The sequence below is a fragment of the Passer montanus genome, unplaced genomic scaffold (genome assembly GCF_014805655.1).
Source record: "Passer montanus isolate IOZ18808 unplaced genomic scaffold, ASM1480565v1 scaffold29, whole genome shotgun sequence".
NCBI classification, from domain to species: Eukaryota; Metazoa; Chordata; class Aves; order Passeriformes; family Passeridae; genus Passer; species Passer montanus.
Window position 1 is genome coordinate 5,176,869 of NW_024367596.1, and position 23,449 is coordinate 5,200,317.

At 39.0% G+C, this 23,449-nt stretch overlaps 1 protein-coding gene across 7 annotated transcripts in view; it reads left to right on the forward strand.

The window, feature by feature from the left end:
• NLGN1 (neuroligin 1) overlaps nt 1-23,449 on the forward strand; it is a 429,421-nt gene that overhangs the window by 396,151 nt on the left and 9,821 nt on the right. For 5 of the 7 annotated variants that reach the window (XM_039713806.1, XM_039713805.1, XM_039713804.1 and 2 more), the window contains one exon: nt 22,202-22,414. In XM_039713806.1, the coding sequence (XP_039569740.1) occupies nt 22,202-22,414 (213 nt within the window). The remainder of the gene's footprint in view (nt 1-22,201; nt 22,415-23,449) is intronic. The other 2 variants (XM_039713807.1, XM_039713809.1) reach the window with 1 other exon arrangement.

Genomic DNA, 23,449 nt, shown 5'->3' on the forward strand with positions numbered 1-23,449 from the left:
ACTCAGAAATACTTATTTGCCTTCTCTTTTGGATGATTTTTCTAACCTTCCAATAAGGGGATTAATGTATATGCCAGATTTTGGGGGGGTTCTTTGCACTGTGTAGTGTGGTCATGTACGTGACCAGTTCAGAGCTGCTGTAAAAGCCACAGCTGCCTTTAACTCCAGGGATTGTTGTTTAGTCACACAAAGTCTGAATTGGTCTGCACAAAAACATGGTCCATGTGTTTGTGTCTGTCACAAAACAAGGCACCCAGGACTGAAAACTGAGCAGAAGCAACCAGGTTATAATGACAGGGGAAAAAATCCCTGGTTAAAACAGAACTAAAACACAGCCTGGAGGTGCCTCTGGTAACAATTTTGACCTTCATCTAATTGGATCCAAACACTGAAGCATGTGCTGGATTCTTCGGAAGAGTTTTTACCAGTTCTTCTCTTAAAGTTTACCAAGCCAGTAAAATAAGGAGGTAAAAGAAATACCCACACACCAAATCCTTAGTTTCTTTGTGCTTTGGCATCATTACCTGTCGATACAATTAATGTGATGTCCTTGGTGCTTTACAGTGTCAATATGAAGGCAGTCTTAGACAGAATGAATCTTCAGATATTTCATATATGAAAACTTGCAAATATCAGCTTATTTTAAAAAAAAATGCTTGCCTTTAAAAAAACAAAACAAAACAAAAACAACAACAACAACAACAACAAAAAAAAAAAACAAAACAAAAAACCCACACACACCAAAAATTTAACTGGTAGTTAAAGTGTCCAGAAACTGTCCCAAATGAGGACGGCAGTCTATAACCTCCAAGGCTCCTTTTTGGAGCTCCCCAGCTGCTGGCAGACAGCTCAGTGCCAGCCAGACACAGAATGTGCCTCTCCACCTTCAACAACAAATGATTCTCCTACAGAGCCAGCAAAGTTCTACCAATTGCTGCTGTGGATTAATGCAGAGGGAGAGTAAATAGGGCCTGATGGTCCAGCAGATGAAGGCAGAAGGCCCAAGGTGATAAAATGCACTTCTAGCATGGGAATAATTCAGTCACCCTAATCAGGCACTGTGCATGCAGAGTTATCCATGCTCAGCACCATCTCCTCAGCTGGAAGTCCATAGAAAGATTATTTACAGTGAATAAGACTTCCAAGTTGTTCATGTTTACAGACTTCCATCTGATAGAGCTCAGTGCATTACCAGCCTCCAACTTTCCAGATCTTGAATTTCCTGGCTGGTGAACTATTAAAATGCAGATTAACTAAACTTCAAACAGATTTATTGCAGATGGCTCCTGCAAAATCCTTTTGGATTACCTGCCTCCGGACATCATTTCCTAGTCTGTAGGGGTTCATTAAGGACAGATTTAAATGAGTTAGCTGGGAAAAGGCCAGCAGGAAGAGTATGTTGAAAATTATTCATATTATTATGCTTGATCTAGTGATATAGATTTACCTTTTAGGAATTTTTCAAGTTTCTCATTTGCAGTAATGAATAAGACATGCAAGCATGCCTCGTGGATCATGGTGTTGTTTAGGAGTGCATTTCATAACCTCTGAGTTATTTGTGGCAAAGAAAGTCACCCGTGCTGAGAGTGCAGAGAAAAGACAACAGCCGCAGTGCATGTCCCTCGCAGTTCTCAGCTGCAGCAACTCCATTTCCCTCTGAGCAGGGCCTTGAGATTCCAAACATAGCCATGAAGCATTTTGCTTTGTCTCTGTCATCTAACCCATTTCAAAATAAAATTAGCCTGGGGGTTATAAAAACAAAAATAGCAATGTTTAGACTTACATGATTCACTAATTGTGCTGCCATTTGGTTCCTACAAATTGCCTCCAAAGCTCTGAAGTTTTTCTTTTTTTTTTTTTTTGGAGCTGTAGTTAATCTAAATTTATGCAGGAGCACTGTAATGACTTCTCCTTCAGACTATGAGGGGTTTTTAATCACTTTCAACATTTAGCCCCTGATTGGGCAAAGCACTTAAATCTAAGCACTTGGGTGCTCCAACTCCTCGCTGAATCGGGACTGAGCACTAAATGCTGAATTCTTGGTTGCCTCAGGTTTTTAAAGAAAGTGGATGTGCAGCCCTGTGAACAGGTATAATTTTGAAGCTATTTAGCAGATGGGCACTAAACTGGGGCCCTGGATGTGTCTGGCAGCAGCAGAAGCCAGGGTCTCTCTTGACCTCAGGTACTTCCCTGTTTGTGCCACTTAAATGGCACTATCTAGCCTCTAGATTTTATTCTGTACTTACATGAGCTAAATACAGTTCTCATAAGTTGTTTGAAACCACTTTCCACTTCAGATCTCTAAATGTCTTATTCATTACCACAAATTAAAAACTTAATATTTTGACAGTGTCAAGCACACAGTCCAAATACTCCACATGGCATCTTGATCCAATTCACTTTGACTTCAGTGGGTACAGGAAAAAGTTTGGAAGTTCCATCTATTTCCAAGCTGAACCACTGTGTTCCATTGACAAGGACTTGCCAAAAAAAGCTGCCAAGCACTGAGAAGTATTAAGAGCTTTGGACTGACTTGTGCATGAGCTGGCTATAGCCTAGCAGATACAGTTGAGATATTGAACCCTGGCCTTCAGTGATGAAAATTCAGTGTGTTAAGAGTGACAGCAGCTTGCTCTTCTGACTGCAGCTGACCCTCACACCTGCTTCAGCAGTTTTGTATTCAGTCTCTGTGTGCTCAAAACCAAATTTCCTACCACGTTTCCCTCTAAAATGTGCTCCTTCACTGCTGCAAACAGATGTTTTTGCAGCTACACTTGTGCAGGTTAACAACCGCAGTAGTAAAGTGCATGTGGGTTTTAGATTTTATCCCCTTGAGCTTTCATAAATGCTCTTTTCAGGCTCTAATGGCATTGCTGATGTGTGTGTGCAGGTGTCAGTTGTGTTGAAGTATACTTGCAGGCATTCATGGCTGCACAGGATTGATGAACATGGCAACTGGGGGTTGAATAGCAGGTGTTGAAAAACTAACCTTTTTTCTTTCAGCTTTTAGTTTTCTAGAGCTCTTTGACTGCAGAACTATTCAATTGTATTGCAAATGCAGCTCTTTTTTTTTTTTTTTTTTTTGTAGCATTATAAGCGTAACTATCATGATTGCAGTTTTAATCTGTCATGGATTTTACCTAACCATCCAACAACAACAACAACAAAAGTTTCATTAGAGGTATTTTCAATAATGTATTTTTAATCCTGAATGCCTGCAAATAGTTCTTTGCCAAGTTCTGACTGGTAAACAGCACGAATGCTTCATATGCTTCTGTAGCCACTCTCAAAAGATGCTGCCAAAGTACATAATGCATCAAAGTTTGCACTGAAAAAGGAAAATCAATCAGGTCAGATACTGTTTCAGCCTGAAGCTTGTTTGGGTGTTTGCTTGCTTAGATTGGGAGCCATTTCCTCTCCTGATTTGGGAAAACTTGGAGGACTGATCCCTGCTCTAATGGTTTTGTGACCCCTGGAGGATATCTGTTTTACTTTCAGTGAATGAAGAACAGTAGATATATACATGTCAGTAGGAATGGACAAGAGCTACTAATCAGACATAAATCTGGTAACTTGGTCTGATTGTGTAACGGGTTGTCAATTTTGCTGTCCCTAGAAAAAAAAAAGGTAGGCATGAAGGGGAGTTTTCCTAGAGGGCAGTTCATGACAGAAAATGCAAAATTCTTCAGAAAAGCCTGACCCTTGCTTCTAAAGCTTTATTGAAATCACATCGACATCCTTTATAAAAAATTCCTTTTTCTAGAGAGCCATTCAGAGGATCTGAAGCATATTGTGCACTCACGTTCCAGGTTCTCTAACCTTCTGCAGTAATTGGCAGCTAGCCTGCTTCAGGAGGAAATTTATAAAGCACAGAAAGTCTCCCATATGCTGCCCTTTTAAGGAAAGTCTTCTCATTACTGGAAAGCATGAGCACAGTGATGGTAAAGTACTGTAGGGATCATTTATCAATCACACTATCAGCAAAGAAACACAGAACTAGAGAAATTAGACAGCAAAGAGCTCTATTTCTGTCATCTTCACCTCCCTATTTTCACCATTACAAAAAATTTCTGATGCTTTGTGTCTCTTAGTTTCCAAATTTCCATTCAATGAAGTATGCCACCATTTCCCTCATTTTTAGCAGTTGCCATAACCAAGAAGTGTACTTGCTTCTTGTCCTTATTTTGGTGCTATCATGTCTAGGGATAAACCTTATGTGGTAACCTGAATAATTCATACTGAAATGTACCTGCTGTCTCTGGGGTGGCTTTGACCAAACTATATTCATTTTACCTTCTGTTGTTTACCCACTTTTTAATCTTTTCTGAACACTCTCCCTTTGAGCAACTTATCATTTTTACTTCTCTTGTGAGCTTATTCCCATTTGTTATTCCTTTGTGTTCCAGATAAGAAAGACACACTGTGACACCTGTGTTGTGTAGCACCTTTCAGATGCTAAGCAGGTGCTGAGCTCATTTGCAGAAGGATCACTTTTGGCTGCTCTGTGGCAATGCAAACCTGTGATGTATTTAACTGGGATGGAAGTGGAGAAATTGTAGACGTTGTTATCCCCTCTTCTCCCATTTCTTCAGAGGTTTAGCAGTCTTCATTTTTTTCCTGAAGCTAATCTTTCTTCATCATGTTTTTATACTCTCTGCCTCAGTTTTATTGCTGCTGTGCTCACAAGCCCCTTTCCTTTTTAGTCTTATTGGTTAATTTAACTGATCCTCTTCCCCATTACTTGTCAGGGTTTTAAATGAGGCGCTGCCCCCATTTTTTGTGGTGTTCACTTCAATACCCTATCGCCAACATGATCCCCAAAATCAAGAACTGGTTTGCTGTGAACTTTTGAAATCTTCAGGTCATGAAGGAACTGTCTGATGAGAGAAGCAGACAATCATAAGCAAGGAACAAAATTCAATAAACAGCATCCAATAATCTCAGACAAATTCAACTGTCAGCTCTGTGTTGATGAATCTCAGACATGTTCCCAGCTTCTCGATTTCCCCTTCCTGACTCTCAGCACTCTAATTATTGGCAGAGTGAGGTTGTTACATTATCTTTCCAGCTTCCTTCTATTCCTAGTCTTCTAATATTTCTTTTGTTTTGGATTATTCTTCTCACTAAATAGTTGCAGTATTCTTTCCATTTAATGAAATGGTTTCAGCTTTCTCTCCTGTTTAATGACTTGGAAAATTAGCATTGAATGAGAATAGTCCATGGCTTTGGTCTGTAGTTTAGGAAATCTGTGAGAAGGAAAGGAAACACTTGCAAAAGCTGTCTGCAAACTCAGGAATGGTCTTCATGTTGCTTTTTACTTAGAGTACATGTAAAGAGCTTAGTAAATGAAAACATATTCAGTTCAGCAGAAGGCAGTGCTGTTGAAATGCTAAAGCTTTTTTCCCCAGACTATTGTTTTTCAAAAGTTACCTTTCGTCAAGTGATTTGAAAATTTTTTCCTCAAATTTACTTACATTTTTCTCAAATGTGCCTACATTTATGGCTAGCAAGCTATAAGATCTCAGACCGTTTTATTTAATTTACTTAACCACACATAGATTTCTTCATTCTGGCTCTTTTGTTGTTCTTAATATAAAGCTAATATGACAGTATGAGGTGGCCATTAGTGTTGCATTGTGTCCTGCTAAGTGATGAGATTCTGATTTTCTAATCTACAGTGGTGTCTAAAGGTCACTGCAACAGCTCAGCTCCCCAGCACCACAAGAATCCGTGTTTTATGGATAAGTCCATTACATGGAGTCACACGTGGGATGAACAGGCAGCACAAGGAGGCTTTATCAGCGTTCAGCCCCCAAGGGTTGTGCACAACACAGGAAAATCCAATTAGAGCCACAGGGAGTTTTTCAATCTCTTAATCGGCATTGCAGCACTGCAGATGGATATTATTGCCCACTACTTAAACTTTATTACTCCATTTTTCTGTCTGTAGCCCTTCTCCCTGCCAACCCACCTTGAAGAGACGGCAGGCACAGCCATATAAAACTTTTTATGACCTTGGCATCTGCACTGTTTTGTCGCATGAAAGATAAGTACAACTGTGACAGAGGAGCCCTGCAAGGATTAAAGCTGCCTTCACCAGTGCAGTTTGCTCTGCCTCCCAGTCTGGAGAGCCTCACCTGCCCTCCGTGACAGAATGTGCAAGACCAACCTCTTTTTGAGGCTAGTGCTTTCCAAAGGAGAGGCAGGATGATCTAGGATGAGGGAGCAGGTGCTGGCTGCATGCGAGCCCTGGTTTGCACAGAGGTGCAGATTCATTGTGTGACCTTGCATTGAGTCACTTGACTTCCAGTGTTTCAGCTGGGCTATAAAATTGACTAAAAGCAGGACTTAAACCAGGCTCTGCATCCTGGGTAAATAATAGGCTCAGGGAAAACATATAGGAGGAGGGGATTATGTTTTTGTGTCTTAAAAATACCTTTCCTGACAGAGGGGGTGGGTTTGCCATGGATGAATAATCTGTTAGCATAAATTACTGTTATTTTCAGTGGTAGCTTACCAGGTATATGTATCAAAGAGTGATACAGTCTGCTTGATTTTATGGTACATTAACTTTGCCAGAATGCATTTATTATATTTAAAACCTGCTAGGTACCTGCAGTGGGAACAAAGATTGCGTAATTATTTTTTCTTTAGCTTGTGGGAAACCAAATGCTTTGAATATAAAAGATTCTGGGGGTGAAAAGTTCATTCAGTTCACCCCTCCATAGGGAGAGTATAGGCAAAAGGAATCTGATTACTAATTTGAAAACAGATGAAAGGAACAAATATAGTGATGAAATAACTGCTACTTTCATTTCTGCCCTTTGTGTTATTGGAAACGGTAAATAGATGCAATAATTGAGCTGTGAAGCAAATTTTACATTATTTTTTAATAAGCATCTTCCCCAATCAATTAATCACTTTGGAATAGCTTCAGGTTTTAATGTCAGAACTTCTAGGTGAGATTTTGTTACAACAGCAACAAAGAGTAGGAAATGTCCCAGTGTGCAGTCTATGTTTTAAATGAGGAATGCTGAGTCTATGTAATTAATGGAAATATCTTCATTAAATTCACGGCTTTGCTGCTTCAGAAAACAATCATTTGTTCTGGAAAGCATTGCAAAATCCCCATGAGCAAATTCATAGGTAAGGATTTCCATTTTGCATGGCTTTTCCATACAGGTCTTGGATGTGTTCATTCTTACGCCCCAGCTCGGTTACTTCATTATCTGATGTCTCATCATTTATGTAATAACTGTGCCTCCTTATCCTCTCTGGTTTGTACACTGGTAAATACCTGCTCTGTGTGGGGAGACAGCGTCTATATGGATACTGTGGTGTGCAGAAGGCTCTCTGATCTTTATTTCTCAACCATGAAACTCATTGATCCTGATGTATAAGTATGTATATACTACCAAAAAAAAAAAAAAAATTAAACTCACCATTACATTTTGAAAGCAGAGAACACCTTACTAGTTCTACAACTCCTCCTATGCTTTGAACAGAGAAGGGATTCAAATTATACATATTTTAAATGTCAGAAGCCTGGAGGTCCCAAGCAGCAGCAAGATTTTTCCTGTCCAGCCATAGCATTTTTTCAGTCAACAGATTTTTTAGTGCATCGAGCCTTTTGCCTTTTCCCCATTTTCTATATCTATTTTGGCAGAGCTCTGGGAAGAGGGACAAAGGTAGAAGGAAGCATAAACTCTCCTACATGGCCTGTTCCCAGCAGCTATCAGGCAGTGATTTACAGTATTAAAGTAAATATTTTTCATAGCTTGCACAGCAGTGTTTGTGTTTAGCCACTTTTAGTGCGAGATATAACACATTGTTGACTGTGATGAATACACACTGGGAAACAATAGCTGGGGCAAAGCACAGCAGTATTTAAAAAGGTTTTAGAATGAGGCAGCAAATACAGAATTGAAAAAGTATGGAGAGGACTGGGGGAAAAAAAATCAGTTCAAGGTTAGATTAGATCCACCCTCATAGAGACTGGCATAGCTGGGCACTGACTTATTGACAGCAGAGGGGAGCACAGTGTCCCAGCCCCTGAAATGCTTTCAAGTGTCTTCCATAATGCTGTTAGTCTTTCAAACTAACAGAAAATAATTTCAATTTTGAGAAGAAAGAAGGATACAGCAGAAGTTCTGATTTCCATCCTAGAAAGAAATACATTGGCTTAAAACTACTGAGACTAACTCTAAATATTTAGGGACTTATTCTATGGGATTTTTTTTTAAATCACGTGTGATTTTTCATTAGAATTAGCAAAATGATTCATATGTTCTTTGCATTTGACTGATGGATCATTGAAAAGCAAAAGCCATGTGGAACCTTTTGTTCTGAGGGAGGAAAACAGCAGTGGTACAGAAAATAACATTAAATGAAATGGCAAGTCATTGAGCCACTCCTTTTCTACAGTCTGCAGTCAACCCATCATTGCTGTTCCCAGAAGTTAACAAATGAAAAGAGGTGAACTTTCCTTCTTCAGCACCTCTCTCCTGAGTAAAGCACAAGGACACAAGTACTTTAACTCTCAAGTGATGATCTGCACCGGCGACTACAACCCCAAAGTTATGCACATGCTAACATGCTAAAGTTATGTTAGAAGCTGGGAAATCATATAAAGATTAATCAAGCCAGCACATCAACTCATTGTATCCCACTGATCCTCCACTGAAAACAGCTGGTATTTAGCTAGAAGTACTCTGCCAGAAATGGGACATGATTCAATATTGCAGCATCAGAGATGCCTTTGTTAACTGCAGCAATCCTCAGAGTCAGCAGAATTACTGTTGAGTATAAATACATTTTCTGACAAATCTCAAGCAGACTAAGAATGCAATCCCTTGCAATCAGCAGATGTGCTTTACATTCAGTAACTTCGTCAGGATGTAGCTTTAGATTGATGGTAATTACTGATGTGTCATTTGGGGTGTGTTGTTGAGCAAAGTCCATTAAAACTCAATTTGTTCATCAGTTAGCACCCACCTTACATTATGCAGTATGTTCAAAGAGCATTCCCACTGGAACTGTAAAGGTGGGCATGAGGCTGGGAAAAAATCTTCAAAATGCAATGGCACAATAATTCTGTTTTACATGGCTGTGGTCTACCGTATCCCATTTCTGGCCTTGTAATTCAGAGTCAGGTTCAACTCCTTCTTCCACTAGAGCTTTCTTCTAGAATCTTGGCCTGTCACTCCTCTCTTTGTGCTGTCTCCTTTTCATATAAATTGAGTATTGCTATTAACTTATTATTCAAGGTGAGGATAAAAACATAACATTCTGTATACCATCCTGATTTCCAGAGCAATTCAGGGCAATGTTTAAATGTCATATCAAAAAGAACAGTAATAGACCATTTATATTTTGTTCCCTCAACCTTCTCCCTTAAGGAGCAGATCGTGACTGAAATCAAAGATCTTGGGACTTGGGTCTGTATGTGCCATATGGAAATGTCTGACTGAGAGGAGGGAGAGGTGGCAGGTGTTGTGCAAGGAGCAGCTCCAGGAGAACACAGTGTCCTCTATCTGGCTACTGCAGGATTTTTTAATTTTCTTTTTTTTTTAAGATTATAATGCTGCAACTGCATTGGCAGAAATCTGCTCCTCTGGGTCTACTGAAAAGCTGTGAATTGAATTGGTTTAATAACCCTTCTTTTAATGCTACTTCCTCTTCCCAACATCTCCTTTCCACATGTTGATTCACTTCCTTTACACAAACCCTAAGAACACTCTCTGTTACCTCTCTAACAGAGTCAAGGCCAGGGCTGTGGTGAGGATTTAAGCCTTTTACAGTACCAAACATCTAAAATCACCTGTTAATATTCACTGTCTGCAGTCTTTATTTTCAGATGAGATGATCTTTAGTCCTATGCCATACCTCCTACCTTTCAGAACCTGAATAAGGTTTCCTGTTATAGTCCTGTTTCCACAGCTCTTGGATGGGAGTGAAATATTTCCCCATTGTAAATAACACTGATAGCATTGTGCTAAAAAATACTGGGTTTAGTGACAAGCTTTGAATATATAACAAAATCCCTTGAAGGCCCAAATTCTGTGACTTTTCTCCCCTTGAGTGTCTCTTCCTGTGCAATTAAGGAGGCTGTTTTCAGTTACTTAAGAGAAATAAGTGCAGGAGAATAGAGCCCTAAGAAATGAACATTAGTTATCCCAAAAGGGACCTAGTGAGAATTGAAGCTTAAAAGGGTCTGCACAGTTTAATTCATGTACCATCTGTTTTTGGGAAAATTAGCACAGATTAGATTTTCTAACTCATCTGAGGCTAAGAAAGTGCCTTTAGAACCTGTAGTATTTGCTTAAGTATTAAAAACAAATTAGCACCATTTTACTTACTGTGTGAATCCTGTGCATATCAGCTCCCTTTGGAGTAAGCCAGAAGAATTGTAGCAGCAGAATAGCAAAGTTATGCCTCTCAGCCAGCCCCTCCTTGTCAAAATGTTCCTTAGCTGCTTTATGGAAATGTTTGACATTCTCATGCTCTTCTGAGCACTATTTTGTTAGATGTGACCATTTTGTATAAATCCAGTTATTGCTCAGGGCTGAGAATCTGCTCACTGTGACCTCTGACTGGTGCTCCTGCTCTCAGATTGGCTGTAAAGTGAAGCTGTAAGCTTAAAGACATCTAATTTAATGCAAAAGTAAGAGAAGAATATAACCCTCAGACTCAAAGACTGTATAATTTTATTGTATTAAATAATTGCATTATAATTACAGGGTAGCTTTCAAAAAAACTAAAAAACAAGGTTACATTTTAAAATACATGACAGAAGCATGAAATAATTTAGGTTTTCTTGGTTCAGTTTTGCCCACCTTGCCACTTGCCAGATTTCTGTGCTCTGATGGCCAACAGGTGGAGCCAGCCCTGCTGAACGAGGCTGCTGTGATACTCCCCAAGTAGGCAATATTGAACACCAGGCTTCCTGCTGTGGACCAAATATAGGGGCAGTAAATGCAAAGTTAGCATCTTTAACAGTGTATTTACCTCAGCTGGACTCCGTTTTTCTTCCACTCTATTTGTTGCAAAAATCTTTAAATGTAGGGCAATCTCAGTTATTGTGGGCTGGATGGCCTATGGACACACATTTTTCTTTTCAGAGACTTCCAGGCTCTTCAGTTTCCAGTCCTCTCACACACTTAATCATCTCATGTACTTAATTCTATGAAACATCCATTATTTTATGCTATCCATTAAATATTACTTAGTTGAGACACTTTGTTGATGCTCTATTTTTGATGATGTGCCTGTGAATGTGATGCTTTTACATATCTCAAAAGGTGAAAGGCCTGGAATTACACCCTCGGTTTGATGATATGCCTGTGAATGTAGTTACTAATGTGATGCTTTTACATATCTCAAAAGGTGAAAGGCCTGGAATTACACCCTTGGTTTGAACTGGCAAGTTTTCTTGACTTGACTACAATAAGATTTATCAGAGCAATGACCCTGGTCCATCATCTTCAGATGAATTAAGGGTAATGCACAGGATACTCCCTGCAGAGTAGAAGGACAGGATGCAACATCCAACAGAAAACTGGAGCTCTGCATTTAGTAGAGATTGCAATATGCAGCCTTTCAAAGAATTATCTAACTAATTAAACAGAGTAAAAATGCGAGCAAATAAAGACTTTAGGTTGGTACTGCAAACATTAGAGGTGCTTTTGTGCTAGTACAATTTTGGAGAATGGAATTTTTAGTTGGTGAAGCCTGGATATCAACATGCTGACAGTACAAGTCTGTGTGTGCCCATGTGTTGAAGCATTTTTTACTAATGCCTCAAAATAAAGGTATTCCAGCTTTGCTTTTGTGGTACCAAGAAATGAAACTCAAGAGTACTACAAGTCTTGTTCTTCTGCTACTCCAGAAACCCACTGGGAGTTAATCGGCAATTTTTCACAGACGACATCTAATCTATAAGTATAAATTACTTTTCACTCCTATTATGCCTTAATTGAAGAGCACCAATGTGAGACTGCAATAGATGGAGCTTCAGTAATTCTAGCCTCAATTAACTTTGTGTGGATTTGAGCCTTTTTTCCCTTCCTTTTCCATTGGACTAAGGATAATTCTTTGATATCTTGTATTTATTTAAATAATTGTTAGAAAAGTTAGGTGATATGCATGTGATGAGGTATTCTATAAGACAACTCTGAAGACATAGGCAGGAGTTGTGTGTATGATTTATAAATTAATAAAGTCTTTTTTCCTCACTTTTCCATGGACTAAGGATAATTCTTTGATGTCTTGTATTTATTTAAATAATTGTTAGAAAAGTTATGCATGTGATGAAGTATTCTATAAGACAACTCTGAAGACATAGGCAGGAGTTGTGTGTATGATTTATAAATTAATACATATCTTTTATGTCCTGCTGTTTTGTTTAACAGCTGTGCCATCAGCAGTAGCCAAATCCCTCAGGATTCTGCTGGGGAAGAATAGTTTAATAGCAATCATTTTTTGGGTAAATGGCAGTTAGCATCTCTGTAACAGCTACCCTCATCCCATCCCTGACTTTTCTTCAGCTCCCTGCCTTCAAGACACAAAATATGTGTTGCAGCAGAGTAAAATCACAGTGAAGAAATAAAACACCTTGGTGTCTGGAATAGGAAACTCAGACACAGCAGAAAGCAAAAAAATTATACTAGGAGAGGCAGGATGTTGTGTAGGAAGAGAACAGGCATATGGTGATGCAGTTAATTCTTAGCTACTTCATATTTTACCAGAAGTGATATATATTTACCAGAAAATTAGATTTGATGCTTCTGTCTGGGCATATATGCTCTTACAAATGTTTCTGGTGTTCAGCTAATAGCAGTGAAAACAGCATAAGAATCCCACTAGCACAAGCCTGTGGATTAAAGTAGTTGTTTACAACATATTTTTGTTACAGACCTCCCCAAGATTTCCCTCATGGCTCAGATGGTCAAAAAGCCTGTTTGTGTTTGCTTTTAATTGTGTTTGCTTTTAATTGGTTTGACTTCAAGAGGTCAACAGGTATAAAGTGGAAAACCTGCTATATTCCTTATCTTTCTCATCTTTTCTCTAAATATGAATATTCCCAGCCTCCCTCCCACTGAGGAACCACTGCCCTTGGTGTTGGGGTGATGGCACAGGTAGGACAAGGATTTTGTCACCCCCACAGCAGATGGAGAGGGCGTGGCAGGTGGTTATCACTGGGGTAAAAATATTGCCACGTGTTCCTGAGGATTTGTTAAGTAATAAATAGAAGGTGTGCCCCAAGTTTACTTCAAGGAGCATGATGAACACAGATAGAAATCCACATGAACAATAGGACTCCAAGAATGATGTTGATGCTGCTTAAATAGGATTAAGCTTTGCAAACAGAAAAGGGAAGAGGAAAGGCAGAGGAAGAGAGAAAGAAGGAAGATAGAAAAGTTTTATTTCTCACACTTTCTCAAAACTTATTAAAATTCCCAACACTGTCTTCACTGAGCAGGCCACACAAGTCAGATCTTGATTTTTTAAGTCTGATGTGTTGTTTGACTCATGCATTCAAAAGCAAGGCAGGATTTTTGTGACCTCTACTTATATTCTACTGTTCATAAAACTTTCCTGAATTGAATCTTATCTCAACAGTCACACATTCTAAAGGCCTCCAGTTGTGATTTAAGAGTGCAAGATCTGAATGGAGTTCTTCATAAATTGGTCCAGTGGTTAATCTTTCCTATTTATTTTCAAATAAGGAGATTTGAGTTCACAGTAAATTAGCACCATAATTTCTGTGTTCTGATTGAAAGATTGCACTTCCAAATAGCTGCTAGGCTTCTAACTAGTGATTTGCATATGCAGTTTTACATGAAGACTTCTAACTTCCTTTTCATCAGCTCATAGAATATATATTAGCATTGATTGGACCCTCATTGCAAATCTCTATACTGGGAAGAAAAATCAAAAATTACGGTGCTCTTCTTCTCAATGGAACCCTTTATTTTTTAATTTTTTATTTTATTTCTAAAGTATGAATTTTCCCTTCTAGTGAAATTAAACCCATCCTTTCTCTCATTTACCACACAGTCAAAATTCTGAGAAACTGCATGATATTATTGGGAAAAAACAGCATTAATATGGAGCCAGAGTGACCATTATAAAGTAAAGATGATTTCCAGACTAAAGTCAGAAAAAATGTTCTCTGGCATGTAATAATCAATTAAAATATATTACCTAAAAGATGTGATCTGCATGCAGTTCTAAGTAGCTGCACATATTACACAGCTTATTACAGAGGAAAAATTTCTCATATATATTGGGTAGAAAAATCTTCAAGTCCCATTTGGGCCATCTTCAAATAAGGAACTAATTTTGCCCAAATCTTGAATGAAAGTGGAAAGCAGAGTTTCATGGGGTCAGTTTTCATCTTTAAAGCCTTGCACATTAAGAACATTGATATTTGTTAACTCTCCTCTATAAAATCTCTTCTGGGTTTGTAGCTGATTACAACTGATACAACTCGAGCTGCTGCCTCGAGTTGTATAATCTAAAGTGAAAAGTTATGGAATATTACAGGAAAGGCCATCATATCTCAATGGCTGAAAAGCATGATGAGCTTGCTACTGAAAATGGGCGTGCTGAGAGACCATAGGAAAGGGCAGATATTTGGTGCAGTGAGCTGTGGGCTGCTTCATTTTGCATATTGCACTACTCACTAGTAGGACTGGAACAGCTGTGCACTCAATCCTGGTGAAGATAAAAATCTCTCCCTCGGGGCATTGCTTTCTTCTGCCAAGTAGGACAGTCAAATGTTGGATTTGGCTGTGGACTTTTCTCTTCTCTCATGTAGCCTTTCCTTTTCGTTTGGGCTTTGGCTTAATATTTTGAAAGGATCAGTCCATGAATTTTTGTAATTCCGAATCAGTCCATGAATTTTTTGTTATTCCACACATTACCCTGTAAGATTTTGGTTTGTCCAGGCTGTCCTTCAGGGATGATTTTATTTATATTTTTGTAAAAGTTCTCAGATGGTGTTTTATAAGAGCACTGCTAGTGAATTACTTAGTAATATTATGTTAATTTCCTGTGAAGACTTTATATGCAACTTAAAAATACTTTTAACCAAAACTTGAGTTGCCCTAGAGCATGACCCAGCCATGTACTAGTAACTGTGATTTTTACCTTGTGGAAGGCATTTAAGCAGATGTTCTTTGACAGTAGTAGAATTTCTTGGTTGTTTCCAAAATGAGGATATTTATAGATATTGCTATTTTCTGCAGGAAACCCCATCTTTTTTTCTTGTATTTTTCAAAGAAAAGAACACATTCAAATCAAAGGTACTCTAGCTGCCTCTTGTGTCCACCCATGCCATAATGTCATTCATCAGTTCTTAAGGCTCATTTTTCCTTTCTAATACGTGTCAGCACATATCACTTAAAATCTTGTAGAATTAGTATCTGCAGCTGTATTTCCGAGACTGGGCTCGCCTCCTCCTTTTCCTTTTTGCTTTTACAGCTTATCCAAAAATCTGTATTACAGATCTCAGCTAGTGGACTCGCCCCACTGCTTATAGAGCTCTCAAAGTGTCTCTGAGATTGTTATCAGACTTTCCTTTGACTTCAGTAAAGATCATCAGTAATCAGTTACCACAGAGCTGATCTCTCAGGTGGCTGTGCTGTACTTGGAGCAGGGGCTGGCAAGCAGAGCCCCCTGGATCCCTGTTCCCTCTGGCAAAGCCTGCCCCATACCACAACCCCCCGTGCAGCCCTGGGACTGTCACAGGACAAGGCTGAAATATCAATATAATGCACACAGAAAATACCCAGAATTTGAGAGCTTCCCCACAACTGTCCCAACATGACAGAAAAGGCAGAGTGGCAATGTGAAGGAGAGGCAGATACAGATTTTCAAAGCACTCTCAGACTTTTATCATCTCTTTACTGAAACTTAAAGGCAGAGTCACCCTCTTCTCACAGCCTTCAAAGAGTGATGGATCTATAATGTGTTGCAACATCTACAGGATGCTTAGAATTGTAGAATCATAGAATGGATTGTGTTAGACCTTAAAGATTATCTAGTCCAACTCCCTGCCATGGGCAGGGACACCTTCCTCTATTCCAAGTCACTTCCAACCTGGCCTTGGACAATTCCAGGGATGGGGCAGCCACAGCTCCTCTGGGTAACCTGTGCCAGGCCCTCACCACCCTCACAGGCAAGAATTTCTTCAGATATCCACTGATGTTTTAGGCTCCAGCGACTTCACTAATATTAATTCAAAGGATTTAGTACCCTGGGAGGGGTGTTAAATATTGCAACAGTAGACCAATGCTGAAATAGCACATCAGAGTTCATAGACCATCACACACTTTCTTCCATGCATACTTACAGAATGCCAAATGATATATTGACAAGCTTGTGTGTTTACTGATTCAGCCCTGTAAATTGTTTACTTTGGTGAAACGATTGGGAATTTCTGCAGGCTGACTGCTGGGGCAGCAGCAGTGACCAAGGAGGGATTTAAAAGGTGTGTAGGTGCGGCATTTGATGACATGGTTTAGTGGCTGGCTTGGCAGTGCTGGGTTAATGGTCTTCAAGATCTTTTCCAACCTAAATGAATCCATGATTCTGTGATTCTCAGGTCTGAAACAGCCAGGAAAGAGTGCATCATGATGCAGGATGGTACTACACACTTTTCATAGAGTTAAGCTAGAATCTTGCACTTCTGAAATCATTAATCTCATTACTAATATGTATGTGGCAGAAAGCTGCAGGAACAGACAAGAACTTTGCTAATGCTGCAATCACTTTTCTGTATATGAAATGAATTTCATACAAAACACCTGCTGGAGCAGCACTTTCAGAATACTGGCTTGTCTGATTCTCAAGCAGAGGTACACTGCAGATGTCTGTAGAGGAATATTTTTCATGCACTGAATAGTTCATATTCTCCTACATTTTTCTTATGGGAGTTCCTAGTGCTTTTAGTCATCTTATCCCCTATCCATTACTAAAATATGCCATTAAAATTAGGAAGTGCTGGTCAGCAAAGCAAGGAGCAGTATCCTCTGCTTCATGAATATCATATGTGCATTAATGTTCACAGAGCTGCTGCCCATGTAAATCATTCAGATTAGTTAGCTGATGTGAATTCTAGAGAGATGGCTAAGATGAAAACAAATGTGCTCTTTAAGTTTAACCATCTCTCTTAAAATTTGCTTATCTTGCTCACATTTCTATCTGAGCAGGTATAGCTTAAAGGGCAGTGGAAAATTTCTGTACATGGCAATTACCATTCAATATTAATAGAAGGTGATGAACTAAAGTCCTAAGCAATGAATCCAGATGGAATACAAATTCTTCCCTCAAAAACTACTCTGTATTCTTCCACTATGCATTGGTGCATTTATACTTATACAATCTAACATTTGCTTTTAACAAAATTAAAGCTGGCATTTGACTGCACAGGGAATTGTAACTGGAAACCTAGCTAAATTATTACAACACTTGCCTAAACAGGTGGGTAATATTAAAGTCTGAAGTGTTACTGCTTTCAGAGACACAACTCTTGGAAAAAGCCCTTTACACATGTCAGACCAGTTTCTCTGTGCTCTTGTGCTTTAATTTTAGAGTAGCATTTGTTGTTGCATATTTTCTCACAGGCAGATATTTTGTTGTGTGTGTCCAGCAAGACATTCTGCCCCTTACTTCCATCCAGCCACGAAGGTCACTGGGTCATCAAACACTCACAGGGAGAGAACTCATTAGAGGGATGGTTTGGGTCTCTTGTGATGTGAAATGGCACTTTCATGCCCACCAGCCTGCACCTGGCCTCTCACTGCATCACTGGGTTGTTGCAGTCCCTTACATTAGGAAAAAATTTGTCTTGGCCTACCTTTCTGCATTAATTTGAATCTTCAAATTAGGCCAGAGCTCAAATTAATTCAAACTACCTAAAGTTTTCAGCTAAATATTTTAAGTTTCCTAAGTCCATTATTTTATTTACTCTTCAAAAATGCTGGAATCATATTAGAAAAAGATTTATCTGAATGGCAAGCAGAAATAATTGCCCAGGCAGGTAAGCCTATAAAGCATTAAAATTTATCTTAATACAAAATAGAGGGCCTGGTTGTGGCACTCTGCATATTTGTCTAACAGACATGTAACAGAGAAATTGTCCAAATGAGCTTAATAAATCTCTTTCTTAAACTCACAAAAGACCACATACTCACTTCCATAATTCTATTAGAGTCTGCTCCTCTGGAGGAGATAAAAGAAGAGATAACCTCTCCATTCAGAATATAAAATAGCAATTGTTCAGCTGATGATTGGAATATTTCCAGTAGAAGGACTTAATTATGGAACAAAATTAGCTCAATCTGACCTTTTTAGAGAATAATGCAAAACTAAGTTTTTTGCAAATGTCTTCCTGGAATAACTGAAATAAGGAATAATTTACTTCCCTCTTTTTACAAGAGCAAAAGGTGGCAGAATATGATAGCAGCTTTCTTGGTGAGATGACAATCCAAAGATAATAATAAGACAGTATGTGCAGAAAGAGATAATATATTTTAATAGACTAGCTGATACAGTTTAAAAACAGAGAAGCTTTCAGACACACAAGACCTTTTCAGCAAGAGCAGGTTTCCCTCAGTGACTCAAAATTGCGAGCTTAATAACTAGAGGGTGTAATGGTTGTGTCATAGGAATGCACCAAAATGTATGGTATCTATATCCATTACACACTGGAAGCTCCTCTTGGGATAAAGACAAAACATATTGTTCCAATCTCTGCTTTATCTCTGTGATAAATAGGGATAAGTACCTGCACCCACAGACCAGCAGGCTGGGGATGATGCTGGTGTTAAAGCATTTCCCTCCAGGTGTTTAGTTCCATGCATTTATCTGTATTGAGGCCCTCCTCACTAGGAAAAGAAAAAAAAGAAACGCACAAACTGGAAAGAAAAACCTTATCTGTTTTATCAGTCCCATCTCTGATTTCATGACATTCTGAATGCTCCTAAGCCATGCTGATACCACGGCGTACAAGAAAAAAAGGCATGAACAGGTGGTGATATTAACAGGCTTCTTATGGTTCTGAAAAATGAGATAGAAATGTTTCATGTCATGAAAGTCAACATCAATCATCATCCATCTTGTGCAGATATGGAAATCAGCCAGTGTGGTTCTTGCTGAGGAGGTGTGAGATATTTCTTTTGCATCAGAGCTGTTGCTCTGGACACAAGTCATAATTTGTTTAATATAGATGAATGAGGAGAATATTACTAACACTGCCTTCTTTCCTTTTTTTTTTTTTTAATAAACTGAAAGCTCCCCCTCCTGGCACATTCCCTGAACTGAATGCAAGGTTCCTGACATCTACTTTCAGCAACAAAATGTTCATGAAGATTCTTTAAAAGTAGTGAATATATAGTCTCCCAAGGATTTCCCATTTCCCCATCCAGCTATGGGACTTGATATGAGATGATTTGACAGCAGGGGTTTGCCCTAAGGCTTTGTCTGTAATTTTAATCTGTTGCTTTTCCAGGCAAAGACTTATGGGTTCTACTTTGCTGCATGTTATACAGAGTAAAAAAAAACAACTTTTTCAGAAAGTTTGAGTGTTCACATTTGTGTTCATTCAGAGTGATCAGTGTAGCTCAGCTATAACCACACCATCTAATTTCCTAATAAATGCCTTGGAATATTCTGAGAAATCTACTGGATCTCTTTGAAGCAATGCTCCAGCTCTGCTGCAAGCAGATCCTGACCAGGCTCAGGGAATCTGAAAGCCAGGAAAAGCAAAGAGAGACATGTTTATATCACAGTTTTGGTAACTGCTGTAATTGCTCTCATCTCATTGCTGCCTGTGCTCGGGGACTGCCAGTCCCTCTAATCCCTTGAATCAGTGCAGGCACTTATGTGCTTAATGTGATGAACTGATTTGTCACTGAATTTCCACAGCCATACACTTATGCAAAGAAAGGGGAAGACTTTCCCAGCGTGTGCAGCCACAGGATCCTGTAGCTCCCATAAATGCCTATGTTGTGATTTTGTTACAGTCCCGGCACCATCCCTCAGCTCCAAGCAGGCTGACAAAGGCAGTGACACTGCCTAGGGAGCTTTCATTACATTTGTCATCGTGTTCAAAGGCATCATCTCTCCATGTCCTTGAAGTTATTTATGGGGGACAACATTTAACTGGAGCATGAAGCCAAGAATGAATGCTCCTGTGCAGGCAGGATTGTGTTGGGGCCATGATTTCACATGGCCATGCTCGCCAACCCTCAGGCCACACGGAGCAAAGTGAAGGAGTGTGAAGCAGAGTAAAATAATTATCATCATAATGGTCTCAACTCAGTGCTGAGCTGTAACAGTAAAGTGAGAATGAATGAATGAATTATAAGTATGTCTTCCTTTCTAGGCTTCTCCTGAATACCAAGGGGGTATTTTCTACAATGGTAGTGGTATTACTTTGCTTTTTATGCAGTTAGGTAATACACATGGCAGGTTTCAGTTGCAGAAGAGTGAATCTTTTAAAGTCCAGCATAGAGTAACAATTTACTACAGATACAATGAATGAAGTATGTCTATTAGACTTGGTACATTAGGTCTGGAAGTGGGAGAATTACTGGCCTGGCACCTTATGGCACTTTCCTCTTCCCTCTCTGTGGTTACAAAAATCAGGATTGACCTACACAAACAAAGCTGCTTGCCCTAAACAAAGCAGATTTCAGCTGCTGAGGCAGTGAGGCCAACAAGCTTCCAGTGCCATTTGTAGCAAAGAAGGGCTGTTAGTTTAAATGTCTCTATGCATAGGGCAGAACATCAAATGCAGGCTTGCCATTTGAAGTCAAATCAGAGTAATAATAAATGTAAAAATCACACATTCGTTATATCCATGAATATAGGTACACACATGCACCTATCTGTATTCTTGTTAAATCTTTGCTATACAGATGTATATACACGCATGTGTCTTCTTAGAAATGTCTTAAAAGCTGCTTTTATAGTCATAATGAAAGAGTAGGACTCCTTTGAGAGCCATTTGTCTGCAAAACTACTGTAAACTTCCTTTGAGTAGGCTGTCTGCACTCAAGAGAGTTGAATCAGTAGAACTTTGACGAGACTAGAAGACCCACTGATATCTAATTAATGTGGAAATAATTGTTGTAATCGTTGCATTTCTCTACAAAGCATGTACTGAAAAGCAGTTACACAATTTAGTGAGTATCAAATCAGTTTGATATGCAAATGGAGGTATGGACTACTTCATAATGCTGGTAGTATTTAAACATTTGTTTATTAAGCTGCGAAGATTCAAAATGTCAATAGGGTCCAAAAGCAATGTCTTTTATCAACAGAGACTTTCTTCAGAGTTTTTACTGTGCATCTTTTAGAGTCAGTGGGCTCTAATGACAAGAGTAACTGCAATGCTAAATGTGAATGGACTGCTGGGAGTAAAGTGTGGACCCGTTGTTCCAGCACCTGACACATTCCAACACTTTTCCTCCAGGAATAAAAGGGAGCAGTTGTAGTGCTCTCCAGATTACCCCTGAGCTCCTACCTTTTGGCTGTTAAGGGGTCATGGAAACATTGACTTAATCCATTTAATGTAGATTCAATTAACTCAGGTTAATGACTATGGGATGGAGCTCAGGGAGCTGAGAGCTGCTCCCATTGTTCAGCCTGGCTTGTCCTGTGACATAACCTGCATTTTTTGGTGTAGAAAAATGTAAAAGACAATGAGTTGCCAGGACAGGATCAAACAGAGTCTAATGTAAGTGAAGTGTAATCATTGCATCTCAGGCAAATGCAAAGCTCATGGCTGCATGGCATCCAAGTACAGAAAAGCAACACAGACTTGATCAAATAATGTACAGAACAACTGCATCTTATCTGTTTCCTAAACTTTTATTCTTAACCTCAGTACAATCAGCACAAAGTCCTTGGGAGTAATAAGCTGTGACCTGTTCAGATTTAGATGAGTGTTTTGCCTGGGATGTGTCTTCATCTTTGCTACATATATTTATCATGGCCCAAAGAGTGGATATAAAATATTTTTTATTTCAGGAGAAGTGCAAAATTTCAAATTGTTCCCAGGGACAATGGAAAATTATGTAGTTGCATGATATTTAATAGCATATACTTCTGAAATCTTACTTGGAAGATTTTAACAGGATCACTCAGAAGAACCCTTGCTAACCCCTTCTCTTTTCATTTACTTTGACAGGATTTCTGAGCACTGGGGACCAAGCAGCAAAAGGAAACTATGGCCTCCTTGATCTAATTCAAGCTTTGCGATGGACTAGTGAAAATATTGGGTTCTTTGGTGGTGACCCATTAAGAATAACTGTTTTTGGATCTGGGGCAGGAGGTTCATGCGTCAATCTGTTGACTTTATCCCATTATTCTGAAGGTAACCGTTGGAGCAATTCAACCAAAGGTATTATACAGGTTGCAAATTTTGACAATTTTGGTGTCTGCATGCCACCACCATTAGTACTATGTGATGTTCTGTATATTCTCTTTGTTTCTATGAACTGTTGAGTTCAGCTCAGTATTGAGAAACTTTTAAAGGCTGTACAAGCCTCCTTCTCCCTCAGCTCTTCTGTGCATGTTTAAATTTTGGGTCACTTTCTTCTTTTTCCTACGGAGCTTTGTAGAAAAACTTTATAGCAAACTTCTGAACAGCATTTTCTTGGTGCTTCATTTTTGTCTCTTTCCTACCTAAGGGTGTCTTTTTTGGAAAATCAGTCAGTCATGCTCACAGTAGATGGGGTCATCTATATTCAGACAGTTGTGAAAGGCGTGTTTAGTTTCTCCTGAGGAGCAGAATTTAAAGAAAACTAAAATGACAGAGTTTCTCTTTTCAGGCTAACAGCTGAATTGCTTAAAACTATTATTTTGTGGGAAGGAAACAATAACTAGTTCAGAAATCTTTTGTCTGAAAATGCATGAACTTCACTTGCTGTCATCTAATAAAAAATGGTTGAACGTTTTGCATGCATGATCCAAAATTGTCAAAGCATCCAAGTTGCAAATTGATTTCCTTCTATATGTTTTTTCCTATTCCATAACTAACACCTTTTCTCTCTAGTTGAGGCAGGTGGCAGGGAATTAAAATCGTGCTGTTTGAGGCACCCAACTTACTCTTTCTATGATTTTTTGCACCACAGTTTCACACAGTGTCTCTCATTTGCATGGCTATTGCTTATTGATCATGTTACTTTTGTCTAACTGTTTTAAAATATTTTTATCTGTATTAGTTTTATCAGGGACACCACACTGTGCCCTGTGCATATAATCCTCCACTAATTTATATTGCCATATCTCCATGGGGGACTAATTGGCTGGTCATAAAAACATAATTCTGCTGACATTAAAAGAGCTGCATTTCCCCAAAGTCATGTTACAAAGACCACTGAGGTCAATAGAAGTGAGAGCTTCTTTAGACCATGCCGTTATGCTTTTTTAAATG